The following is a 13,701-nucleotide window of genomic DNA, read 5'->3' as shown; positions in this document are numbered from 1 at the left end:
TCCTCTGCCCGTGGGATTTTCCAGGCAAGAGTACTGGAGTGGGTTGCCATTGCCTTCTCCAACAAAAACACTAGTCAACCTTAAAAAAAAGAGAGAAAGACTCCTAGTTATACTACCCAAGGCAAGAATTTGAAACTGAACAATTAAATGCCCCAGCTCAATGTGACTCAAGTCTAATGAAACATCTGCTGCTGCTGCTGCTGCTAAGTCACTTCAGTCGTGTCCGACTCTGTGCGACCCCATAGATGGAAGCCCACTAGGCTCCCCCGTCCCTGGGATTCTCCAGGCAAGAACACTGGAGTGGGTTGCCATTTCCTTCTCCAACGCATGAAAGCGAAAAGTGAAAATGAAGTCACTCAGTCCTGCCCGACTCTTAGCAACCCTATGGACTGCAGCCTGCCAGGCTCCTCCGTCCATGGGATTTTCCAGGCAAGAGTACTGGAGTGGGGTGCCATTGCCTTCTCCAATGAAACATCTACTTTATGACAACCAAAAGAAACGGTTTGAGAGACAGACCTGGGTTCAAACTACTTGCTCTCTCATTCGGTAGTTATAAAATTTAGGCTGATGACGTCCTAATTTACAAAATAAATAAAATGAACAATGTACTCTAAATGAATAGTCCATATCAAGTCATGGACAGTCACTTCATGCACAGCCACTTCAGTCGTGTCCAACTCTGTGACCCCATGGACTGTAGCTGCCAGCTTCCTCTGTCCATGGGTTTCTCTAGGCAAGAACACTGAAGTGGGTTGCCATGCCCTCCTCATCAAGTACATACTAAGCTCTTAATAAACCAATCATGGTTTCTTTAAATCTTCAAGTACCATCATAGTGTCCAGTATATAGAACGGGCTAAAATATTTCTGTTGACTGTATGAGTAAATAATAAAAACTTAGAAACTCTGTCCACGGAATTTTCCACACAAGAATACTAGAGTGGGTTGCCATTTCCTTCTCCAGGGGATCCTCCCGATACAGGGATTAAACCCACGTCTCCTACGTCTCCAGCATTGGTAGGCCCATTCTTGACCACTTCCCTGGTGGCTCAGATGGTAAAGCATCTGCGTACAATGCAGGAGGCCCAGGTTCGATCCCTGGCTCGGGAAGATCCTCTGGAGAAGAAATGGCAGCCCACTCCAGTACTCTTGCCTGGAAAATCCCACGGACTGAGGAGCATGGTAGGCTCCAGTCCATGGGATCACTAAGAGTCGGACTCGAATGAGTGACTTCACTGTCACTGTTCTTGACCACTGAGCTATCTGAGAAGCCGCGGGGGGCAGTGGGGGGTGGGTGGAAATAGACGATAATTTCCAGCTCGCCTTGAGGTTACCTGTGGACTAAATTCTGGTCAATAATATATAAATTAAATTTATTTTGCAGCTTACCAGAAATCTCTTTAAGAGATAACTGCTATACACCCTCCTTCTCCCCCTCCTCCTCTTCCTTCTATCTCCTTTTCCCCTTCCAGGAAGGACTAGGATGTGGGAGGTTAAAAACAAGACAGAACAAGGCAGGAAGGAGCTTGGATTCCTGATCACTCTGGAGCCACCTTGCCTGCTGCTACATCCAGAGCATATGCCATGAGAAACCAAAACTAATATTACCCGTTATGCTAAATCTACTAGTTTCCGGTTCACACTCAACAACTACATTACCTTCTTCCAATGACAAAAACACGCCTAAGGTGACACTGCTGGCTTACCTGTCAATCATATTAGCTGGGAACAAGCTCCTGAGAGCTGTGACGCGCAGCACAGACTCTCCGGCCTGAAAACAACCTAAGATATTCATCCTGGGGGAAGAAACATTGGCCAAATAGGTGAAAATGACAGCTAAAAATGTCCATTATCCCTTCTTTTGCCTAAATTAGAATTTGAGTATTCATCACTGCTTATAATTATTGTCCAGCATATTTATCCTTTAAACAAAAAAGCAAACTGCAGTACCTATAGATTTAGTAGTAGTAACTGTGTGAGCATCTGTAATCTTAGAACAGAAATCCAGAAAATGCACACATTATATTATGTTTCAACCCACAAGACCACCCAATATTATCTTTAAATGAACTAATAATTTGTTGTGGCAGAAACTGAAGAGGAACTAAAAAGCCTCTTGATGAAAGTGAAAGTGGAGAGTGAAAAAGTTGGCTTAAAGCTCAATATTCAGAAAATGAAGGTCATGGCATCTGGTCCCATCACTTCATGGGAAATAGATGGGGAAACAGTGGAAACAGCGGTTGACTTTATTTTGGGGGGCTCCAAAATCACTGCAGATGGTGACTGCAACCATGAAATTAAAAGACACTTACTCCTTGGAAGAAAAGTTATGACCAACCTAGATAGCATATTAAAAAGCAGAGACATTACTTTGCCAACAAAGGTCCATCTAGTCAAGGCTATGGTTTTTCCAGTGGTCATGTATGGATGTGAGAGTTGGACTGTGAAGAAAGCTGAGCACCGAAGAATTGATGCTTTTGAACTGTGGTGTTGGAGAAGACTCTTGAGAGTCCCTTGGACTGCAAGGAGATCCAACCAGTCCATTCTGAAGGAGATCAGCCCTGGGATTTCTTTGGAAGGAATGATGCTGAAGCTGAAACTCCAGTACTTTGGCCACCTCATGTGAAGAGTTGACTCATTGGAAAAGACTCTGATGCTGGGAGGGATTGGGGGCAGGAGGAGAAGGGGACGACAGAGGATGAGATGGCTGGATGGCATCACTGACTCGATGGACGTGAGTCTGGGTGAACTCCAGGAGTTGGTGATGGACAGGGAGGCCTGGTGTGCTGCGATTCATGGGGTCGCAAAGAGTCGGACACAACTGAGTGACTGAACTGAACTGATAAATGAAAAACTTCCCCATATTTGATGACATCCTAAAAAAATGCTAGTTTACTAGTTGAAACAAATAAATTAAAATTTGGCTGCTTTAATCCTAGTGTGATCAATGAATCACCTCACTTCCCTATTAAACCAGATTTAAATGCTTAAGTTGTGAGTATATCAACTTCTGAGTAGAATAAACATGTCAAAAGTGCATTTTTGTTCTATTTCTATTGATCTATGCATTTCTATTCCACTAAACTTGGACAAGCAGAGATGAATTAGAACACTTTTCAGAGTACAACCAAAATTAAAGGCTAATGCATTAAAAGGTTCAATTACACTAAATCCTCTCATCAGAACAAATATGATAAAAGAACACGTTCACTTCTTTGTTCCTAAGATATTTCAGAATAACAAAAATAAAAAACAGTATTGGTAGCACAGACAAAGAGAAGCAGATAAATTTTAATGCAATGACTACTGGCTCTAATACATGTAACAAAGCCACCTAATTTGACAATTAAATTTAAAAGTAGCAAGATTCAACAGTAATTCTAATGGGAGACAACGCCCTAGGGGCTACTTTCAAACTGTTAATCTCTTAATATCATCATAACCTCCCTTGAAAGTCAACAACAATGAGAAATCATGAACAGGTGCTTCTCTTATAGCCTTTAAATTTCCATTTACAGGAATGGAAATTTTATTTTCTTGTGAAGAGCAGAAAAATTATAGGTAATTTATGATAGAAAATGTAAAACAAATTTTTCCTGAAGTTTATTATGCAGTATTACACATTATGTACTATATTATTTGTGTGTGAGTGTGTATATATTATCTTTAAGTCACTCTACCACCTCCAAATTACTCCACAATGGTTTGCTATTAAAAGTGGCAGAAGGAAAATTAAACCAAAACCTTCTCACAAAGCTGGTAAAGCACTGAAAATACAGTCTCTCTCTTTGATTTCTAAGCTGTCTTTGAAATCTTCTCTAATTTTTTTTTAATTATGAAGAACAACTCACAAAAGCAGGATTTACAGCTTTTTAAAAATGCAACTCTCAGTAACCAAAAACCAGTTAAACAAAACTAAAGGTTATCCTTGACCAGTAAGAAACTAGCCAGAGAAGCTTGGTGCTAATTCCTAACTGTATTAAAAACTCATTCACAAGGCAAAAAGGAGAGTCTGAGTTCTTAGGTGTGAATTTCCTCTAGTCAACAGCACCAAGAACATACCTCTAGTTAAAGAAGTTAGGTTCAAGACTCCTTACGACTAAGGAGAATGCATAGATCTTTTCAAGATCTTTCTGTGTTGTTGGGTGTTGTCATCATAGACATGCCTGAACCGGCTAAGTCTGCTCCTGCCCCTAAAAAAAGCTCTAAAAAAGCTGTGACCAAGGCCCAGAAGAAGGACGGCAAGAAGCGCAAGCGCAGCCGCAAGGAGAGCTACTCCGTGTACATGTACAAGGTGCTGAAGCAAGTCCATCCGGACACCGGCATCTCGTCCAAGGCCATGGGAATCATGAACTCCTTCGTCAACGACATTTTCGAGCGCATCACTGGTGAGGCATCGCGCCTGGCGCATTATAAGCGCTCAACTATCACATCCAGGGAGATCCAGACCGCTGTGCGTTTGCTGCTACCTGGGGAGCTGGCCAAGCACGCCGTGTCCGAGGGCACTAAGGCTGTCACCAAGTATACCAGCTCCAAGTAAATATAATATGCCTAGCCGCTGTTAACAGAGAAGGCAATGGCACCCCACTCCAGTACTCTTACCTGGAAAATCCCATGGACGGAGGGCCTGGTGGGCTATAGTCCATGGGGTCGCTGAGAGTCAGACACAACTGAGCGACTTCACTTTCACTTCACTTTCACAACTAAGGAGAATGTATACTCTAGGGAACCCTGGGGCGTTTCACTCGGAGGGTGTTAGAAAGGACTTACAGAATGAGAGTTTCTGTTGGCTGCTGGGGGAGCCATTCTAAGATTCTGTTAATTCTACATACTTCTTCGATTCTATGGTTTTAATAAACTTTATTATGAGGCAAGAAGAATGAAGAGAGGCTAAGGCTGTGATTTATAAAAAAAAATCTGTAGTCATCATGGTAGCCAGGATGAAGCGAAGCTTGATCATTTTTGTGACTTGACAATGTTCATGTTTTCGTCTGTGTTCAGACATGATTACAGAGTGGTCTTGTTTTAGTCTTGATCCAAAGACACAGAGCGCCCTTGTCTAATGTTCCTATTCTGTGAAACTGCTTATATTCAACAGGAGAACACCACAACCTAGCTGTGAATGCCAGGCCAACTCTAGTAAGAAACACCGAGGTCGAACACATAGGGAGTGTCGGGCCAGTTCTTTCTTACATCTGTCAGGAGCTGCTTTTCCCATTCTCACAGGAAATCACAGTGTGAGGAGAGATGTAACAAAACAAACAAAAAACAGTTTTTTAAGATCTCAAAAAAGATCAAGATTATGAAACCTACAAACTAATACTCTTTAAAAATGTCAGAACAAAGACCCAGCACAGCCAATAAATAAAGTTATTTTTTAAAACAAAAGCAAAATAATATATTTTTTTAAATGTCAAAGTCATGAACAGACAAAAAATGCATAAGAATAGTCTAAAGAAACAAACCTATAGATATGATCCTGGATGCAAAAAAAAAAAAAATTAGAATAACTAGAGAAAACTGAATATTAACTACATATTTGACAACAGTATTATATCAGCATTAAATTTCTTGAGTAATAGGGGAAATATGGAAGTAGGGATGAAATGTCACAAAATATGCAATGTATTCTCAAGTGGTTCAGGAAAAAAATGATACACACAGATACAGGAAAATGTGGCAAAATGTTTTTCAGTGAACTTGAGCCAAAGGTATATAACTGTTCACTATATTATTCTTTAGGCTTTTCTGTAAATTTTGCAAGTTAAAAAAATTGGAGAAAAATAAAATGAGTTAAGTGTCAGACTGGTGAGACGTACAGCCCGGAGGGGAAAACAACCATCTCAACTATCCCCAAAGAAAACAGAGAACTTCCTAGAAGAAGAGACAACTAGAGCCCTGAAAGGCTAACCAGAAGCTTCTACATGGAGAGTGTGGTGCATTAGGGGAAGGGCAGACCAAGCGACAGATGAGAGCTAAAGGAGCTGATGTGCATAAAGCACCGAGCTCCACACACTACCGATATGATGATCCTCAGGAACGGATATAATTCCTAACTCCTCAATAACAACACAAGTTCAGATGTTAATTTGTACAAGATCACACCACTAGTCAACAGCGGAGAGAAGATTTGGGCCTAAATCTGATTCCAAAAGGCATGTTCTTTTCCCTGAAACACTCAAATAGTAACTACAGATCTGATGGTTCTGTAAATCACAAACAGGACTCTTTTGCAGCTGAGGCTCATGTACTAAAAATGTGTGACTAGCTAAAAAGATAGATGATTAACTAAAACTTCCCTTCACACAGCCACAGCTGCTGCCTGCAGGGTTCACTGCAACTATAAGTATTACAAATGGATTGCACCAGTTACTTTCTGAAAGAGATAAATTGCTTACTTACTAAGATTAATAAGAAACTTTCACTCTTTAATGTATAAGGATGTAGAGAAAAGTTGGAAATAACCCACTAGCAACAGACAATAATAGCTAAGAATCTCAACCAATCCAGAAGCCATTCCCTTGCACCCAGTGATAAGCTTATCGTTTAATTTGCACAAGCTCACAAGCTACTTGAGCGCACTTGAACTCCACAACATAGAAGGCATAAGGCAGAAAGCAAAAATATCCCACCCACACCACCACAGGCTGCACACATTAGGTACGGCTTCACACAAACATGTATGTCTATTTAAATACAGATGGGATCTGACTAAACATACTGCTATGCAACATTTGTTTCTTTATCTTAAAAATACATCTTGGACATGTTTTCATATCAGTGTATCACAAATAGCTGCAGAATCCTATAATTGTCTAAATTTGTATGGCACATCCATACAATCATATAGTGAGAAAACTCAGTTTCAGTTCTCTTCTACTGAAAGAGAGGGAGGCAGGAATTGAGAGCAGCACTGACATATCTACACTACCATGGGTAAAGAGCCAGCCAGCGGGGAGCTGCTGAGCAGCACGGGGAGCTCAGCCCAGTGCCCCGTGATGACCCAGAGTGGGGGGCTGGGGGTGGGGGAGGGAGACTCAAGGAGGGGGCACTTGGATACAAAGGGCTGACTCACATTGTTGTACAGCAGGAACTAACCAAACTAAAGCAACTATATTCCAATAAGTAAAGGGGAAAAAATGCTGCAAGGACACTCATCTGTATACACATGTATGTGTTCAGACATGTGTTATGTGTTCTCAAAGTGTAGTCCGCAGACTGCTGGGGGTCCCCCAAGGGCATTCAAAGAATCAATAAGGTCAAAACCATTTTCATAATAATACCAAGACAGCAGCTGCATTTTCACCACATGCACATCTGCACTGATAATCTAAAAGCAATGGCAGTAAAACTGCTGACCTCTTGGCATGAACCAAGACAATGGTACCAAACTATACTTATTAGTAATAGTCATATTCCTTACTGCCACTCACATTAAATTTTTTTAATGCCAGTTTTACATAAGAATGTCCATGATGAAGCATAAAAATTAACTTTATTAAACCTCAATATTTACTTGAGACCATTTCTTTTTAAAAGTCTGTGTGTAAAAAAAATATAAACTACTATGACTTGGATATCTGACAGATATTTTCTCAAAAATAAACAAAGTGAGCCTAACACTTCAAAGAAAACAACCAGCAGCATCATTTTCAGTGATGAAATTCAAGCTGTCAATTCACTATAAGCTTGACAGCTTCCTAATACTTTAAAATTTTTCCTTTAGAGATCTGCGGTGATGGTTAACATTTTTGGATACTATTTCATAAAAATGGCCAGCATTTGCAAAATCTGCATAACTTAGGGAACCAAAACTTGTCAAATGATCAGTGTATGTCACAAGCTCACACATAAGTAAAAGATATATTCAAATCTAAGACAGATGAATGGATTTTAATATAACAAAGGACCAGAGGTTCATTGATTGAGTGTCAGATTCCATAATGTAACTAAGCTTTTAAGAAATTACTGCTGTCTACCCAGCCATAGAAAAGAATAAAATTTTCCCATATGTAACAACATAGATGGACCTCCTGGAAGGTATCATGCTTACTGAAATTAGTCAAGACAGAGGAAGACAAATATTGTGTATTTTCACTTATTTGTAGAATCTAAAAAATAAACAAATGAGTATAACAAAACAGAAACAGATTCACAGATACAAAGAACAAACTAGTGGTTACCAACACAGAAAAGGGTAAGAGGAGGGGCAATATAGTGGTAGAGGATTAAGAGGTACCAATTACTAGGCATGAAATAAATATGATACCAGGATGCAAGGCACAGCACAAAAAATATAGCCAACATTTTATAATAACTTCAAATACAGTATAATCTATAAAAATATCAAATCACTATGTTGTATACCTAAAACTAATATAATACGGTAAATCAGCTATACTTAAATAACAAAAAAAGAAGGAATTTACCACTACCAAGCTTCGGTGTATCAAAGAGTATCTTCAACCATCTGAAAAGCTGTTAAAATACTCCTCCCTTTTCCAACAACATCATCTGTGTGACCCTAATTTTTCTTCATATGCTGCTGCTGCTAAGTTGCTTCAGTCGTGTCCGACTCTGTGCGACCCCAAAGACGGCAGGCCACCAGGCTCCCCCGTCCCTGGGATTCTCCAGGCAAGAACACTGGAGTAGGTTGCCATTTCCTTCTCCAATGCATGAAAGTGAAAAGTGAAAGGGAAGTCGCTCAGTCGTGTCCAACTCTTAGCAACCCCATGGACTGCAGCCTACCAGACTCCTCTGTCCATGGGATTTTCCAGGCAAGAGTACTGGAGTGGGGTGCCATTGCCTTCTCCATATACTTCATCACATTTCACCACAGACTGGATCCAGAAGCAGATATGAGAATTAGGTATTTTTCTTTTAATCCAGGCATTGAAGATTCATATAAGTAAACTAATACTACTCTAATTTTTCATAAAAATACTCACATGTTACATTTTTAACTAAGTACAAAAATATTTTTAAACTTGTAGTGTGATAAATATGAATAGCTACAACCACATAAACAATAGTTTTTCAAGCTTCAGTAATTTTTAAGAGTGTAAAGGAGAATTCTGAAGCCAAATATCTAATAATAATTATCTCCCTGTAGACAAGAGAATAGACATGTAGTAAAATTTACTAAAAAACAGGAAAAGGTATATTCCAAATTGTCCTCCCCAAACTATGCAAATTTCTACTCTTCCTATATCTATTTCCCTGTACTGCTGCTAAGTCACTTCAATCGTGTCCAACTCTGTGCAACCCCACAGACGGCAGCCCACCAGGCTCCCCCATCTCTGGGATTCTCCAGGCAGGAACACTGGAGTGGGTTGCCATTTCCTTCTCCAATGCATGAAAGTGAAAAGTGAAAGTGAAGCCGCTCAGTCATGTCCAACTCTTAGCGACCCCATGGACTGCAGCCTAAGAAACTCCTCCCACGGGGTTTTCCAGGCAAGAGTACTGGAGTGGGTTGCCATTGCCTTCTCCCTTCCCCATACTAGTTATAATCAAACTTTTAAATTTCTGCCATGAGACTGATTTTTAATGGTAACATTGTCTGTCACTAGTCCAGCTCTTAAACCTTAACTCATTATTTCTGTATTTTTCAAGTATATATATGGTTAGGCATGGTGCTACATGCTGAAGATACATCTGTAAATAAGAACAAAGCAGTCTCTAAACAACACAGCTCAGGAAAGGCGGAGGAAAAGGCAGGTACAATACAAGAGAAGTTTCTTTCCTTTTAGAATACAAAAACAAAAAACTGTTGCTGTGGCTTTAGAAGTATGATTCTTAAAACTCCTCAGAATAGTCAATTTTTTACATTACTTGCACCTTCATAATAAAAGTAGAGAATCACAAGACTTAAAAACTTGACCAGATGAAAGCCACATTCAGCACTTCTGGATCATGACGCTTGCTTCAACTATGAGACTCTAAATTTCTGAGAAGGCAGAGGCTGAGTCACTGTATACAACAGTGCCCATTTCTAAAATGTTTCTTGAATTAAATGTGCTCATAAAACCCCCAGATAATTAAGGGTTAAGCTGAAATTAATCAGAGAAGACTCCAGTAGTAGAGTCTTACATTTACGGCATGTAACCAGCTACAACTTGACAACCTTAAACAGGACAGGTGTCATGAAAAAAAGGAAGGAACCATAGAGTTTGGACAGTAACTGTGAACAGAAAGCAAGAGAAATGTGGAGAACCGATGGGATGTCTAGACTCAAAGACCAAAAGCAAGCAGTCAGAGGTTAACAGCCTACAATAACAAGAGTTCGTGGATCCCCTAACACTGAGTACAAGAACGTAATGAGTGGATGGAACCATCAAAACTAATGGTTCTACGGCTACTGACCAGTTGCCCACTTCCCTCAATTGTTTTTTTATCTTTCTAATTATGCATCCAAGATACTTCTTGCTATTACTTATATTTTGAAATGTCAGCATATATCATAAATTGTTAATATTTAGCATTTATTAAAATTAAAGAATTGCAGCAAGAAGCTTTCAATGACCCCTTTATTCTGGCATAAATGTCACTGATGTTGCTATACTATATAAGAGTCTCTGCATCTTGCGCCCAAATCTCAAGGAGCTGTGAAAACCTGCTGCCCATCCCGAGGAAGCAGGTGTGAAGCTCAGGAGTACCGTGATCCTGCAATCAAACCAGAATGAAGAAATCCCTGTGCCACGAGAACTCTGAGCCAACGGAGACAGGATAACGTCAGATTATCCAGAATTCTTCTAAAATCAAAGACAGACAGCAGGGTCCAGTCAAGAGATCAAAATCACATAGCAACTGGAACAGGAAAAATCTAATATAAAGAATTATTAAGCATGACAATAGAAAAATAGAAACTCTAAAGTGAAAAGAGAATCCTAATGAGTATCCCAGGGTACCCAAGGAAGAAAAAACTTGGAAGGGGGAAGCCCTCCCCACGGTTCAATCTCAGATCCTCTTGGAAAAGGTATGGTTACAGCCACTGGATTGGGAGACTTTTGCTGGGCTCCCCAGACTGGTCCACAGTCGCCAGGAAAGACCCCCTCCATACTTCAGAAGGGACAGGACTGGCAGGTGGGCAACAAGAGAGTCACAGTGCTGGGAGCCCACGTGTAAAGCAAGGTCATGCAAGGCCTAGGGAACACGCTGGAGGTAAGGAAGGCCACAGGAAATACTTTCTGAGGTAAGGAAGGCAGGCCGCAGCTGTCAGACTGGCATGCAGAAGGGGGAGCATCAAGAATCTGCTCGCCTGCAGGGCAACGAGGCCGGAGGTCTAGTGTCCTGTCAGAGGGGTACAGGGTGCTAGCAGGCTGCAGCTGAGGGGCAAATACACAGACAGAGAGTGTGTGAAGCCCACTCTCCAACAGGCCTGGAGACCGTGCAGTGCTTAGCTAGATGGCCACTGACTAACTGTGGCTACAAGCTCATCAGGAGCCTGGGCTCCAGGTGTATGGCTGAGGCAGATGCTTCTGGCAACAGCGCAGCAAAAGCAAAAAGAAAAACAGTCCACAGCAGACTGCAAAGAGGGAGAAGAGACCTGACCCTCCCAGGGCACCCTCCAGTGTCCCCTACAGTTAAGCATGTCTAAGTGACGCCTAACTGCAACACTCACTGTAAAGGGAAACGCTTAAGGAGTCCAGCCTATGAATGTGGAACAGGAAATGAAAGAAGGACCTGACGGGAATTCCCTGGAGGTCCAGTGGAACTAAAATGGGGGAACTAAATCCCACAAACCGCACAGTGAGGCCAATTAAAAAAAAAAAAGGAATGGACCTGAAGCTAAGAGGCAATAAATGGATAATGGATAATTGGCATGGCTTCTGAGAACCAAGAAGAACCAATGTAAGAGCCCCAGGTATTCCAAGATGACCTTGCAAAGGCAGCATTTCCCCAATGCTGATGAGAAATATAGCTAGCATCAGAACATACTCTATAAAGCCATTATACAAAAATCAACATGGTATAGAAACAAGAATTAATGTAAGAATAAACAAATAAATGCCACAAAAGAAAAAACCCTTAATTAATGGCAATGCATATGAAAAGTATAACAAAGATTTCATTAGGAATATACAAATTATTGAATAAGTGATCTGACAACAGATATGTAATCATCTGAAAGAAAACTAAAATGGAGCATCATCTGACATCCCATTCAAATATAAATTCCACACAGATATTAAAAAGAATTTTTTAAGCTATAAAAATCATCTTACAAGCAAATGTAGGTATGGGACGACCTTTCTCATCAGGACCAAAACCATAAAATCTTGGCAAGGAGGTTAGTGGAAGAGCATTCAGGAATAAAACTGAACATTTAAAAATTTGTTTGGCAAAAGCTATCATAAACAACTCTGAAATAAGCACATGTAGGTGTATATATATATATGTATATGTAGACTTGTACATGAATGGAAGTATGTACCGTGCATGCATTGTAATATGTATGTACATAAATGCACTGTTTCCCAACTAACAGCAGCTGAAAGAGCCTTGAAACAGGCCACAATGAGCCTGTCTACCGCCCAGATAGTGAGCTTATCTACTGCCCAGACAGAGGACCCTGCAGCAGCCAGAGTCCAGCCAAAAAGTGGAATCCACATGGCAGTTTGAAGAGGGAAAGTCTTATAAAGAATTATTAACTATTTACACAGGATTAACTACTAAGAAGGAATAAAAGAGAAGTGTAAGGAATATCCTAGGATGGAGGGGAAGAACCGAAGTCAGTCCTAGCAAGGGGGCCTGCTCCCCAAGGCTGGATTTGGGGCTGCTGGAGAGCCCCCAGAGTCAGCTGAGGCGCCCCAGCCACTTGCTCCACAGCAGGAGGGCCAAAGGCACTGGGCACGGAACTGCAGGCTGGACTGCCAAACAGGAAACTCGGCTGCGGTGTCAGCAGGCCGCAGGTGGAAGGAGGGGAGCCCTAGACAGGAGCGAGCAACAAAACTTGCTAGAGGGTGAGGACCGCTGGAAGCCCACACATGTCCGCGCCACTGGCAACACAGAGCACGCAGGAACAGAAGTTCTCCCACAGGGTCCCTCAACACCTCGGCAGATTAAGTTTATACACGCCAGTGGGAAAAGTAGGTCCAATAAGGGGAAAAAAAAAAAAAAAAGGTGGATTTGGAGCTAATTTTATGCAAAAAATTGATAACTAACATAGTTTCCAAAAACATTCCCCACAAAAAGCAACCAGGGCTCTGTGAAGAGATGGCTGATTCCAAGGCTGGAGCATATAAACTCACAGATGAGCACAGACCGTCTTGTTATACTTAAAAGTAGTAAAGTGCTTTAAAAAAACAACCACCACAAAAACATTTGATGGTGAAAAGTTTCAAGGACAGAGAAGCCAAAGTAAAAGGGGCCCTACTGGTCAAAGCTAGAACAATCTGGGCATCTAGTACCCTGAAAGTGTGAACGAGAAAGTCATTCAGTCGTGTCCAACTCTCTGCGACCCCGTGGACTGCAGCCTTCCAGGTTCCTCTGTCCATGGGATTTTCCAGGCAAGAATACTGGAGCACTGCCTTCTCCAGGGGATCTTCCCGACCCAGGGTTAGAACCCAGATCTCCTGCATTGCAGACAGATTCTTTACCATCTGAGCTACCGGGGAGGCCTAATGAATTCTGAATTCTAAACTATTACGGGGGCGGGGGGGGGGGGGGGGGGCGGGGGGCGGAATTATGTATATGAGTCCAA

General features: G+C 41.3%; 2 protein-coding genes and 1 non-coding gene across 7 annotated transcripts in view; 2 read left to right on the top strand and 1 right to left on the bottom strand.

Moving 5' to 3' along the window:
- Nucleotides 1–13,701, bottom strand: part of RPS6KC1 (ribosomal protein S6 kinase C1) — a 228,572-nt gene that overhangs the window by 179,900 nt on the left and 34,971 nt on the right. The gene's annotated exons all lie outside the window — the stretch shown is intronic.
- On the top strand, nucleotides 1,038–1,109 carry TRNAC-ACA. The gene has a single exon. It is a non-coding gene; the product is annotated as a tRNA-Cys (tRNA).
- On the top strand, nucleotides 4,153–4,539 carry LOC123333630 (histone H2B type 1-C/E/F/G/I-like). Its single transcript, XM_044942698.2, has one exon. The coding sequence runs from the start codon at nucleotides 4,162–4,164 to the stop codon at nucleotides 4,537–4,539; it is 378 nt and encodes a 125-aa protein (XP_044798633.2). The 5' UTR covers nucleotides 4,153–4,161.

This window comes from Bubalus bubalis, chromosome 5 (genome assembly GCF_019923935.1).
Source record: "Bubalus bubalis isolate 160015118507 breed Murrah chromosome 5, NDDB_SH_1, whole genome shotgun sequence".
Classification (NCBI taxonomy): domain Eukaryota; kingdom Metazoa; phylum Chordata; class Mammalia; order Artiodactyla; family Bovidae; genus Bubalus; species Bubalus bubalis.
Note: the sequence above shows the minus strand (reverse complement) of the source record. Positions and strands in the feature narration are given on the sequence as shown.

Excerpts from the sequence above, each read along its gene's own strand:
- LOC123333630 (XM_044942698.2), top strand. The coding sequence starts at position 4,162 with ATGCCTGAACCGGCTAAGTCTGCTCCTGCCCCTAAAAAAAGCTCTAAA.